At 46.2% G+C, this 14,418-nt stretch overlaps 1 protein-coding gene across 1 annotated transcript in view; it reads right to left on the bottom strand.

The window, feature by feature from the left end:
- Positions 1–14,418, bottom strand: part of LOC310959713 (globoside alpha-1,3-N-acetylgalactosaminyltransferase 1-like) — a 32,127-nt gene that overhangs the window by 1,342 nt on the left and 16,367 nt on the right. Inside the window, 5 exon segments of the mRNA XM_083931171.1 lie at positions 56–409; positions 503–635; positions 11,913–12,047; positions 12,184–12,216; positions 13,105–13,155. Of these exon segments, the coding sequence (XP_083787297.1) occupies positions 56–409; positions 503–635; positions 11,913–12,047; positions 12,184–12,216; positions 13,105–13,155 (706 nt within the window).

The raw sequence follows: 14,418 nt of genomic DNA, 5'->3' as shown, positions 1-14,418 counted from the left end.
GGCATCAGACACACGGGCATCAGACACACGGGCATCAGACACACGGGCGTCAGACCACACGGGCGTCAGACACACGGGCATCAGACACACGGGCATCAGACACACGGGCGTCAGACACACGGGCATCAGACACACGGGCCTCAGACACACGGGCATCAGACACACGGGCCTCAGACACACGGGCATCAGACACACGGGCATCAGACACACGGGCCTCAGACACACGGGCATCAGACACACGGGCCTCAGACACACGGGCATCAGACACACGGGCATCAGACACACGGGCATCAGACACACGGGCCTCAGACACACGGGCATCAGACACACGGGCATCAGACACACGGGCGTCAGACACACGGGCCTCAGACACACGGGCATCAGACACACGGGCACCAGACACACGGGCCTCAGACACACGGGCATCAGACACACGGGCATCAGACACACGGGCGTCAGGCACGGCTCCGGCAGGTGCGCCGGTTCGAGTCTCTCAGCTCACCTGTCTGCCTGCCGCCATGTGGACCTGAGGCACCTCGTCGGGCCGGTCGGTGAACACGTACACGTGAACCTTGAAGCCGACGAAGAAGTGCTGCTCCGCCGTCGCCAGGAAGTCCTTCAGGAACATGATGTACCTGCAGGGGGGGGGGGGGGGGGGGGACCCGTTAGTGTTGGGGGGGGGTGAGACCCGTTAGTGTGGGGGGGGGGGAGACCCGTTAGTGTTGGGGGGGGGGGGAGACCCGTTAGTGTGGGGGGGGGGGCCCGTTAGTGTTGGGGGGGTGAGACCCGTTAGTGTTGGGGGGGGGGTGAGACCCGTTAGTGTTGGGGGGGGGTGAGACCCGTTAGTGTTGGGGGGGGGGTGAGACCCGTTAGTGTGGGGGGGGTGAGACCCGTTAGTGTTGGGGGGGGGGTGAGACCCGTTAGTGTTGGGGGGGTGAGACCCGTTAGTGTTGGGGGGGGGGGTGAGACCCGTTAGTGTTGGGGGGGGGTTAGACCCGTTAGTGTTGGGGGGGGGGACCCGTTAGTGTTGGGGGGGGGGTTAGACCCGTTAGTGTTGGGGGGGGGGACCCGTTAGTGTTGGGGGGGGGTTAGACCCGTTAGTGTTGGGGGGGGGGACCCGTTAGTGTTGGGGGGGGGGGTTAGACCCGTTAGTGTTGGGGGGGGGGGGGTTAGACCCGTTAGTGTTGGGGGGGTGAGACCCGTTAGTGTTGGGGGGGGGGACCCGTTAGTGTTGGGGGGGGGGGTTAGACCCGTTAGTGTTGGGGGGGGTCATCTGTCTTTAGCGTTAAGCTAAAGCCCGTCAGCACCGGACGCCGTTGCCGTGTCCGCTCCCGTAAACGCCGCTGTGGCGTGATGTCATCAGGTCCCTAAACCCTTCCCCCGGTTCAGGGACCCACCCAGAGGACCCGGGACCCGGGTGAGACCAGAACCCTGAGGTCACTCCGGGAACATGTCTCCATGAGGAAGAACCAGGGACCGGAGGAGGTCTGGGTCTGAACGGGGACAAGGACTCGGGTCTGAACGGGGACGAGGACTCGGGTCTGAACGGGGACGAGGACTCGGGTCTGAACGGGGACGAGGACTCGGGTCTGAACGGGGACGAGGACTCGGGTCTGAACGGGGACGAGGACTCGGGTCCGAACGGGGACGAGGACTCGGGTCTGAACCGGGACGAGGACTCGGGTCTGAACGGGGACGAGGACTCGGGTCTGAACGGGGACGAGGACTCGGGTCTGAACGGGGACGAGGACTCGGGTCTGAACGGGGACGAGGACTCGGGTCTGAACGGGGACGAGGACTCGGGTCTGAACGGGGACGAGGACTCGGGTCTGAACGGGGACGAGGACTCGGGTCTGAACGGGGACGAGGACTCGGGTCTGAACGGGGACGAGGACTCGGGTCTGAACGGGGACGAGGACTCGGGTCTGAACGGGGACGAGGACTCGGGTCTGAACGGGGACGAGGACTCGGGTCTGAACGGGGACGAGGACTCGGGTCTGAACGGGGACGACGACTCGGGTCTGACCCGGGGGACTCTGTTTCCATGGTAACCAGGAGATAACCACGTTAAACTCACGCTGACACGATTAAAGAGGAACAGACGCAGGAAATGAGATCACAGCGAAATACATGAGAGAGAACAGAGACAGAGAAAACTGGAACAACTGGAACAACTGGAACAACTGGAACAACTGGAACAATTGGAACAACTGTGATCAACTGTGATCAACTGTAACAACTGTAACAACTGGAACAACTGGAACAACTGGAACAACTGGAACAACTGTGAACAACTGTGAACAACTGTGAACAACTGTGATCAACTGTGATCAACTGTAACAACTGGAACAACTGTGATCAACTGTGATCAACTGTAACAACTGGAACAACTGTGATCAACTGTGATCAACTGTAACAACTGGAACAACTGGAACAACTGTGAACAACTGGAACAACTGGAACAACTGGAACAACTGGAACAACTGTGAACAACTGTGAACAACTGTGAACAACTGTGAACAACTGTGAACAACTGTGAACAACTGGAACAACTGTGAACAACTGGAACAACTGGAACAACTGGAACAACTGGAACAACTGTGAACAACTGGAACAACTGTGAACAACTGGAACAACTGGAACAACTGTGAACAACTGGAACAACTGTGAACAACTGGAACAACTGGAACAACTGGAACAACTGGAACAACTGGAACAACTGTGATCAACTGTAACAACTGGAACAACTGGAACAACTGTGAACAACTGTGAACAACTGGAACAACTGTGAACAACTGGAACAACTGGAACAACTGGAACAACTGTGAACAACTGGAACAACTGTGAACAACTGGAACAACTGGAACAACTGGAACAACTGGAACAACTGTGAACAACTGGAACAACTGGAACAACTGTGAACAACTGGAACAACTGTGAACAACTGGAACAACTGTGAACAACTGGAACAACTGTGAACAACTGGAACAACTGTGAACAACTGGAACAACTGAGAACAACTGGAACAACTGGAACAACTGGAACAACTGGAACAACTGGAACAACTGGAACAACTGTGAACAACTGGAACAACTGGAACAACTGTGAACAACTGTGAACAACTGTGAACAACTGGAACAACTGTGAACAACTGGAACAACTGAGAACAACTGGAACAACTGTGAACAACTGGAACAACTGTGAACAACTGGAACAACTGGAACAACTGGAACAACTGGAACAACTGTGAACAACTGGAACAACTGGAACAACTGTGAACAACTGGAACAACTGGAACAACTGGAACAACTGGAACAACTGTGAACAACTGTGAACAACTGGAACAACTGTGAACAACTGGAACAACTGTGAACAACTGTGAACAACTGGAACAACTGTGAACAACTGTGAACAACTGTGAACAACTGTGAACAACTGGAACAACTGGAACAACTGTGAACAACTGGAACAACTGTGAACAACTGTGAACAACTGGAACAACTGTGAACAACTGGAACAACTGTGAACAACTGGAACAACTGTGAACAACTGTGAACAACTGGAACAATTGTGAACAACTGGAACAACTGTGAACAACTGGAACAACTGGAACAACTGTGAACAACTGTGAACAACTGTGAACAACTGGAACAACTGGAACAACTGTGAACAACTGTGAACAACTGGAACAACTGTGAACAACTGTGAACAACTGTGAACAACTGGAACAACTGTGAACAACTGGAACAACTGTGAACAACTGTGAACAACTGTGAACAACTGGAACAACTGTGAACAACTGGAACAACTGGAACAACTGTGAACAACTGTGAACAACTGTGAACAACTGTGAACAACTGGAACAACTGTGAACAACTGGAACAACTGGAACAACTGTGAACAACTGTGAACAACTGGAACAACTGTGAACAACTGGAACAACTGTGAACAACTGTGAACAACTGTGAACAACTGTGAACAACTGTGAACAACTGGAACAACTGGAACAACTGTGAACAACTGTGAACAACTGGAACAACTGGAACAACTGTGAACAACTGGAACAACTGTGAACAACTGGAACAACTGGAACAACTGGAACAGCTGTGAACAACTGGAACAACTGTGAACAACTGGAACAACTGGAACAACTGGAACGACTGTGAACAACTGGAACAACTGGAACAACTGTGAACAACTGGAACAACTGGAACAACTGTGAACAACTGTGAACAACTGTGAACAACTGTGAACAACTGGAACAACTGGAACAACTGTGAACAACTGGAACAACTGTGAACAACTGTGAACAACTGTGAACAACTGTGAACAACTGGAACAACTGGAACAACTGTGAACAACTGTGAACAACTGTGAACAACTGAGAACAACTGGAACAACTGTGAACAACTGTGAACAACTGGAACAACTGTGAACAACTGAGAACAACTGGAACAACTGTGAACAACTGTGAACAACTGGAACAACTGTGAACAACTGTGAACAACTGGAACAACTGGAACAACTGTGAACAACTGGAACAACTGTGAACAACTGTGAACAACTGTGAACAACTGGAACAACTGTGAACAACTGGAACAACTGGAACAACTGTGAACAACTGTGAACAACTGGAACAACTGTGAACAACTGGAACAACTGGAACAACTGTGAACAACTGTGAACAACTGTGAACAACTGTGAACAACTGGAACAACTGGAACAACTGTGAACAACTGTGAACAACTGGAACAACTGGAACAACTGTGAACAACTGGAACAACTGTGAACAACTGGAACAACTGGAACAACTGGAACAGCTGTGAACAACTGGAACAACTGTGAACAACTGGAACAACTGGAACAACTGGAACGACTGTGAACAACTGGAACAACTGGAACAACTGTGAACAACTGGAACAACTGGAACAACTGTGAACAACTGTGAACAACTGTGAACAACTGTGAACAACTGGAACAACTGGAACAACTGTGAACAACTGGAACAACTGTGAACAACTGTGAACAACTGTGAACAACTGTGAACAACTGGAACAACTGGAACAACTGTGAACAACTGTGAACAACTGTGAACAACTGGAACAACTGTGAACAACTGTGAACAACTGGAACAACTGTGAACAACTGAGAACAACTGGAACAACTGTGAACAACTGTGAACAACTGGAACAACTGTGAACAACTGTGAACAACTGGAACAACTGTGAACGACTGTGAACAACTGGAACAACTGTGAACAACTGAGAACAACTGGAACAACTGTGAACAACTGTGAACAACTGTGAACAACTGTGAACAACTGGAACAACTTGAACAACTGGAACAACTGTGAACAACTGTGAACAACTGGAACAACTGTGAACAACTGTGAACAACTGGAACAACTGGAACAACTGTGAACAACTGTGAACAACTGGAACAACTGTGAACAACTGTGAACAACTGGAACAACTGTGAACAACTGGAACAACTGTGAACAACTGGAACAACTGTGAACAACTGGAACAACTGTGAACAACTGGAACAACTGGAACAACTGGAACAACTGTGAACAACTGGAACAACTGGAACAACTGGAACAACTGGAACAACTGTGAACAACTGGAACAACTGTGAACAACTGGAACAACTGTGAACGACTGTGAACAACTGGAAAAACTAGAGCAACTGGAACAACTGTGAACAACTGTGAACAACTGTGAACAACTGTGAACAACTGGAACAACTGTGAACAACTGTGAACAACTGGAACAACTGTGAACAACTGGAACAACTGTGAACAACTGGAACAACTGTGAACAACTGGAACAACTGTGAACAACTGGAACAACTGTGAACAACTGGAACAACTGTGAACGACTGTGAACAACTGGAACAACTAGAGCAACTGGAACAACTGTGAACAACTGGAACAACTGGAACAACTGTGAACAACTGGAACAACTGGAACAACTGTGAACAACTGGAACAACTGTGAACAACTGGAACAACTGGAAAAACTAGAGCAACTGGAACAACTGGAACAACTGGAAAAACTAGAGCAACTGGAACAACTGTGAACAACTGTGAACAACTGTGAACAACTGGAACAACTGTGAACAACTGGAACAACTGTGAACAACTGGAACAACTGGAACAACTGTGAACAACTGGAACAACTGGAAAAACTAGAGCAACTGGAACAACTGTGAACAACTGGAACAACTGTGAACAACTGGAACAACTGGAACAACTGTGAACAACTGGAACAACTGGAAAACTAGAGCAACTGGAACAACTGGAACAACTGTGAACAACTGGAACAACTGTGAACAACTGGAACAACTGTGAACAACTGGAACAACTGTGAACAACTGGAACAACTGGAAAAACTAGAGAACAACTGGAACAACTGGAACAACTGTGAACAACTGTGAACAACTGGAACAACTGTGAACAACTGGAACAACTGTGAACAACTGGAACAACTGGAACAACTGTGAACAACTGGAACAACTGGAACAACTGAGACAACTGGAACAACTGGAACAACTGTGAACAACTGGAACAACTGTGAACAACTGGAACAACTGTGAACAACTGGAACAACTGTGAACAACTGTGAACAACTGGAACAACTGTGAACAACTGGAACAACTGTGAACAACTGGAACAACTGGAACAACTGTGAACAACTGTGAACAACTGGAACAACTGTGAACAACTGGAACAACTGTGAACAACTGTGAACAACTGGAACAACTGTGAACAACTGGAACAACTGTGAACAACTGGAACAACTGTGAACAACTGTGAACAACTGGAACAACTGGAACAACTGGAACAACTGTGAACAACTGGAACAACTGTGAACAACTGTGAACAACTGGAACAACTGTGAACAACTGGAACAACTGTGAACAACTGTGAACAACTGTGAACAACTGTGAACAACTGTGAACAACTGGAACAACTGTGAACAACTGTGAACAACTGTGAACAACTGGAACAACTGGAACAACTGTGAACAACTGGAACAACTGTGAACAACTGTGAACAACTGGAACAACTGGAACAACTGTGAACAACTGAGAACAACTGTGAACAACTGGAACAACTGTGAACAACTGTGAACAACTGGAACAACTGGAACAACTGTGAACAACTGGAACAACTGTGAACAACTGTGAACAACTGGAACAACTGTGAACAACTGTGAACAACTGTGAACAACTGGAACAACTGGAACAACTGGAACAACTGTGAACAACTGTGAACAACTGTGAACAACTGTGAACAACTGGAACAACTGTGAACAACTGGAACAACTGTGAACAACTGGAACAACTGGAACAACTGTGAACAACTGGAACAACTGTGAACAACTGGAACAACTGTGAACAACTGGAACAACTGTGAACAACTGGAACAACTGGAACAACTGTGAACAACTGGAACAACTGTGAACAACTGTGAACAACTGGAACAACTGGAACAACTGTGAACAACTGGAACAACTGTGAACAACTGGAACAACTGTGAACAACTGTGAACAACTGTGAACAACTGGAACAACTGTGAACAACTGTGAACAACTGGAACAACTGTGAACAACTGGAACAACTGTGAACAACTGTGAACAACTGGAACAACTGTGAACAACTGTGAACAACTGTGAACAACTGGAACAACTGGAACAACTGTGAACAACTGTGAACAACTGTGAACAACTGTGAACAACTGTGAACAACTGTGAACAACTGGAACAACTGTGAACAACTGGAACAACTGTGAACAACTGTGAACAACTGTGAACAACTGTGAACAACTGGAACAACTGGAACAACTGTGAACAACTGTGAACAACTGTGAACAACTGGAACAACTGTGAACAACTGGAACAACTGTGAACAACTGTGAACAACTGTGAACAACTGGAACAACTGTGAACAACTGTGAACAACTGGAACAACTGTGAACAACTGGAACAACTGTGAACAACTGTGAACAACTGGAACAACTGGAACAACTGGAACAACTGTGAACAACTGGAACAACTGGAACAACTGGAACAACTGTGAACAACTGTGAACAACTGGAACAACTGGAACAACTGTGAACAACTGGAACAACTGTGAACAACTGTGAACAACTGGAACAACTGGAACAACTGTGAACAACTGGAACAACTGTGAACAACTGGAACAACTGTGAACAACTGGAACGACTGTGAACAACTGGAACAACTGGAACAACTGTGAACAACTGGAACAACTGGAACAACTGTGAACAACTGTGAACAACTGTGAACAACTGTGAACAACTGGAACAACTGTGAACAACCTGGAACAACTGTGAACAACTGTGAACAACTGTGAACAACTGTGAACAACTGGAACAACTGGAACAACTGTGAACAACTGTGAACAACTGTGAACAACTGAGAACAACTGGAACAACTGTGAACAACTGTGAACTGGAACAACTGTGAACAACTGAGAACAACTGGAACAACTGTGAACAACTGTGAACAACTGGAACAACTGTGAACAACTGTGAACAACTGGAACAACTGTGAACGACTGTGAACAACTGAACACTGGAACAACTGTGAACAACTGAGAACAACTGGAACAACTGTGAACAACTGTGAACAACTGTGAACAACTGTGAACAACTGGAACAACTGTGAACAACTGTGAACAACTGGAACAACTTGAACAACTGGAACAACTGTGAACAACTGTGAACAACTGGAACAACTTGAACAACTGGAACAACTGTGAACAACTGTGAACAACTGGAACAACTGTGAACAACTGTGAACAACTGGAACAACTGGAACAACTGTGAACAACTGTGAACAACTGGAACAACTGTGAACAACTGTGAACAACTGGAACAACTGTGAACAACTGGAACAACTGTGAACAACTGGAACAACTGTGAACAACTGTGAACAACTGGAACAACTGTGAACAACTGGAACAACTGGAACAACTGTGAACAACTGGAACAACTGGAACAACTGGAACAACTGTGAACAACTGGAACAACTTGAACAACTGTGAACAACTGGAACAACTGTGAACAACTGTGAACAACTGGAACAACTGTGAACAACTTGAACAACTGGAACAACTGGAACAACTGGAACAACTGGAACAACTGGAACAACTGTGAACAACTGTGAACAACTGGAACAACTGGAACAACTGGAACAACTGTGAACAACTGTGAACAACTGGAACAACTGGAACAACTGGAACAACTTGAACAACTGTGAACAACTGGAACAACTGTGAACAACTGTGAACAACTGGAACAACTGTGAACAACTTGAACAACTGGAACAACTGGAACAACTGGAACAACTGTGAACAACTGGAACAACTGGAACAACTGTGAACAACTGGAACAACTGGAACAACTGGAACAACTGGAACAACTGTGAACAACTGGAACAACTGTGAACAACTGGAACAACTGTGAACAACTGTGAACAACTGGAACAACTGTGAACAACTGTGAACAACTGGAACAACTGGAACAACTGTGAACAACTGTGAACAACTGGAACAACTGTGAACAACTGTGAACAACTGGAACAACTGTGAACAACTGGAACAACTGTGAACAACTGGAACAACTGTGAACAACTGTGAACAACTGGAACAACTGTGAACAACTGGAACAACTGGAACAACTGTGAACAACTGGAACAACTGGAACAACTGGAACAACTGTGAACAACTGGAACAACTTGAACAACTGTGAACAACTGGAACAACTGTGAACAACTGTGAACAACTGGAACAACTGTGAACAACTTGAACAACTGGAACAACTGGAACAACTGGAACAACTGTGAACAACTGTGAACAACTGGAACAACTGGAACAACTGGAACAACTGTGAACAACTGTGAACAACTGGAACAACTGGAACAACTGGAACAACTTGAACAACTGTGAACAACTGGAACAACTGTGAACAACTGTGAACAACTGGAACAACTGTGAACAACTTGAACAACTGGAACAACTGGAACAACTGGAACAACTGTGAACAACTGGAACAACTGGAACAACTGTGAACAACTGGAACAACTGGAACAACTGGAACAACTGGAACAACTGTGAACAACTGGAACAACTGTGAACAACTGGAACAACTGTGAACAACTGTGAACAACTGGAACAACTGTGAACAACTGGAACAACTGGAACAACTGGAACAACTGTGAACAACTGGAACAACTGTGAACAACTGTGAAAAACTATGAACAACTGGAACAACTGTGAACAACTGTGAACAACTGGAACAACTGTGAACAACTGGAACAACTGGAACAACTGGAACAACTGTGAACAACTGGAACAACTGGAAAAACTGTGAACAACTGGAACAACTGTGAACAACTGTGAACAACTGGAACAACTGTGAACAACTGGAACAACTGTGAACAACTGGAACAACTGTGAACAACTGGAACAACTGGAAAAACTGTGAACAACTGTGAACAACTGTGAACAACTGGAACAACTGTGAACAACTGGAACAACTGTGAACAACTGGAACAACTGTGAACAACTGGAACAACTGTGAACAACTGGAACAACTGGAAAAACTGTGAACAACTGGAACAACTGTGAACAACTGTGAACAACTGGAACAACTGGAACAACTAGAACAACTGGAACAACTGTGAACGACTGGAACAACTGGAACAACTGAAACAACTGGAAAAACTGTGAACAACTGTGAACAACTGGAACAACTGTGAACAACTGGAACAACTGTGAACAACTGGAACAACTGGAACAACTGTGAACAACTATGAACAACTGTGAACAACTGGAACAACTGGAACAACTGTGAACAACTGTGAACAACTGGAACAACTGTGAACAACTGGAACAACTGTGAACAACTGGAACAACTGGAACAACTGTGAACAACTGTGAACAACTGGAACAACTGTGAACAACTGGAACAACTGGAACAACTGTGAACAACTGTGAACAACTGGAACAACTGTGAACAACTGGAACAACTGTGAACAACTGGAACAACTGTGAACAACTGGAACAACTGGAACAACTGTGAACAACTGGAACAACTGTGAACAACTGTGAACAACTATGAACAACTGGAACAACTGAAACAACTGGAACAACTGTGAACAACTGTGAACAACTGGAACAACTGTGAACAACTGGAACAACTGTGAACAACTGTGAACAACTGGAACAACTGTGAACAACTGGAACAACTGTGAACAACTGGAACAACTGTGAACAACTGGAACAACTGTGAACAACTATGAACAACTGTGAACAACTGGAACAACTGTGAACAACTATGAACAACTGTGAACAACTGGAACAACTGGAACAACTGTGAACAACTATGAACAACTGTGAACAACTGGAACAACTGAACAACTGTGAACAACTGGAACAACTGTGAACAACTGGAACAACTGTGAACAACTGGAACAACTGGAACAACTGTGAACAACTGTGAACAACTGGAACAACTGTGAACAACTGGAACAACTGTGAACAACTATGAACAACTGTGAACAACTGGAACAACTGAACAACTGTGAACAACTGGAACAACTGTGAACAACTGGAACAACTGTGAACAACTATGAACAACTGTGAACAACTGGAACAACTGTGAACAACTGTGAACAACTGGAACAACTGTGAACAACTGTGAACAACTGGAACAACTGTGAACAACTGGAACAACTGGAACAACTGTGAACAACTGTGAACAACTGTGAACAACTGGAACAACTGTGAACAACTGGAACAACTGTGAACAACTGGAACAACTGTGAACAACTGGAACAACTGGAACAACTGGAACAACTGTCGTGGCGCCGGACTTCTACTCACTTGCCGACGGCGAACACGGTGGCGGCCACGTTGACGCCCTTGGGTCCGTAGATGCTGTCGAGCAGAACCGGGTCGAAGGTTCCCTCCCAGACCACCGGAGCCAACCAGGGCGTCACCGTCACCACGTCGGTGCGGCTGTGAGGACACACGCACAGTGACATCACTCAGAGCGCTGTCGTTCAGAGACCGGCGTCCCCACGTCCCCTCCTTCCTGCTTCCCTTTCACAATAAAAGCCCTGGTTTTGTAAAAGTGTGACTGAAGGAAACTCACCCGTGGACGAGACTCGGCTGTTTGGACTTCACACTGAAACACAAACAGGGTCCTCGTCACAACAACAGGCTCAAGGGCTGCTGGCAGCGTTAGCATTGTTAGTGTTGTTAGCACAGTTAGCATTGTTAAGACTGTTAGCATCATTATTGTTAGAACTGTTATCCCAATTTCATCCATGCTGGTTAACATGGATTAGCATTAGCATCACCATAAGTCTCAACCCTCACCATCACAGGAAACAACCCCTGAGCTAACTGTTAGCATTAGCATCTCTGCAAGTGGAAACCAACCCATGTGCTAAACATTAGCATCTCTGTAAGTCTGAGCCTTCACCATCACAGGAAACCAACCCCTGAGCTAACTGTTAGCATTAGCATCTCTGCAAGTGGAAACCAACACCTGAGCTAACTGTTAGCATTAGCATCTCTGCATGTGGAAACCAACACCTGAGCTAACTGTTAGCATTAGCATCTCTGTAAGTCTGAACCTTCACCATCACAGGAACCAACCGCTGAGCTAACTGTTAGCATTAGCATCTCTGCAAGTGGAAACCAACACCTGAGCTAACTGTTAGCATTAGCATCTCTGAAAGTGGAAACCAACCCATGTGCTAAACATTAGCATTAGCATCTCTGTAAGTCTGAACCTTCACCTTTACAGGAACCAACCCCTGAGCTAACTGTTAGCATTAGCATCTCTGCACACCGTCACCAGTGTGTACTCACTGTGTCTCCACCAGGTTCTGGTCGTTTTGGCCCTAGCATTAGCATTAGCATTGGAAAGACGCATAATTTATGATAAAATAAACTTTATTAAATATTTAATTTATCATTAAAGCAACAAAGTCACACCTGTCAATCAAACTACAGTGAGGAAGAGGAGGAAGGTGATGAAGGTGATGAAGGTGATGAAGGTACTCACTGATCAGGAGCCACGAGGTGAAGCTCATGATCCACGACGACAGCAGCAGCTCTGCACACACACACACACACACACACACACACACACACACACACACACACACACACACACACACACACACACAGAGACACACACAGAGACACACACACACACACACAGGTAAACAAGAGGACAGGTGACAGGTGAACAAGAGGACAGGTGACAGGTAAACAAGAGGACAGGTGTCAGGTAAACAAGAGGACAGGTGACAGGTAAACAAGAGGACAGGTGACAGGTAAACAAGAGGACAGGTGACAGGTAAACAAGAGGACAGGTGACAGGTAAACAAGAGGACAGGTGACAGGTAAACAAGAGGACAGGTAAACAAGAGGACAGGTAAACAAGAGGACAGGTGTCAGGTAAACAAGAGGACAGGTGACAGGTAAACAAGAGGACAGGTGACAGGTAAACAAGAGGACAGGTGACAGGTAAACAAGAGGACAGGTGACAGGTAAACAAGAGGACAGGTGACAGGTAAACAAGAGGACAGGTGTCAGGTAAACAAGTGGACAGGTAAACAAGAGGACAGGTAAACAAGAGGACAGGTGACAGGTAAACAAGAGGACAGGTAAACAAGAGGACAGGTAAACAAGAGGACAGGTGACAGGTAAACAAGAGGACAGGTAAACAAGAGGACAGGTAAACAAGAGGACAGGTGACAGGTAAACAAGAGGACAGGTGAACAAGAGGACAGGTGACAGGTAAACAAGAGGACAGGTGACAGGTAAACAAGAGGACAGGTGAACAAGAGGACAGGTGAACAAGAGGACAGGTGACAGGTAAACAAGAGGACAGGTGACAGGTAAACAAGAGGACAGGTGACAGGTAAACAAGAGGACAGGTGACAGGTAAACAAGAGGACAGGTGACAGGTAAACAAGAGGACAGGTAAACAAGAGGACAGGTGACAGGTAAACAAGAGGACAGGTGACAGGTGAACAAGAGGACAGGTGTCAGGTAAACAAGAGGACAGGTGACAGGTAAACAAGAGGACAGGTGACAGGTAAACAAGAGGACATGTGACAGGTAAACAAGAGGACAGGTGACAGGTAAACAAGAGGACAGGTGACAGGTAAACAAGAGGACAGGTGACAGGTAAACAAGAGGACAGGTGACAGGTAAACAAGAGGACATGTGACAGGTAAACAAGAGGACAGGTGTCAGGTAAACAAGAGGACAGGTGACAGGTAAACAAGAGGACAGGTGTCAGGTAAACAAGAGGACAGGTGACAGGTAAACAAGAGGACAGGTGTCAGGTAAACAAGTGGACAGGTAA

Source organism: Echiichthys vipera (genome assembly GCF_963691815.1).
Source record: "Echiichthys vipera genome assembly, chromosome: 17".
Classification (NCBI taxonomy): Eukaryota; Metazoa; Chordata; class Actinopteri; order Perciformes; family Trachinidae; genus Echiichthys; species Echiichthys vipera.
Note: the sequence above shows the minus strand (reverse complement) of the source record. Positions and strands in the feature narration are given on the sequence as shown.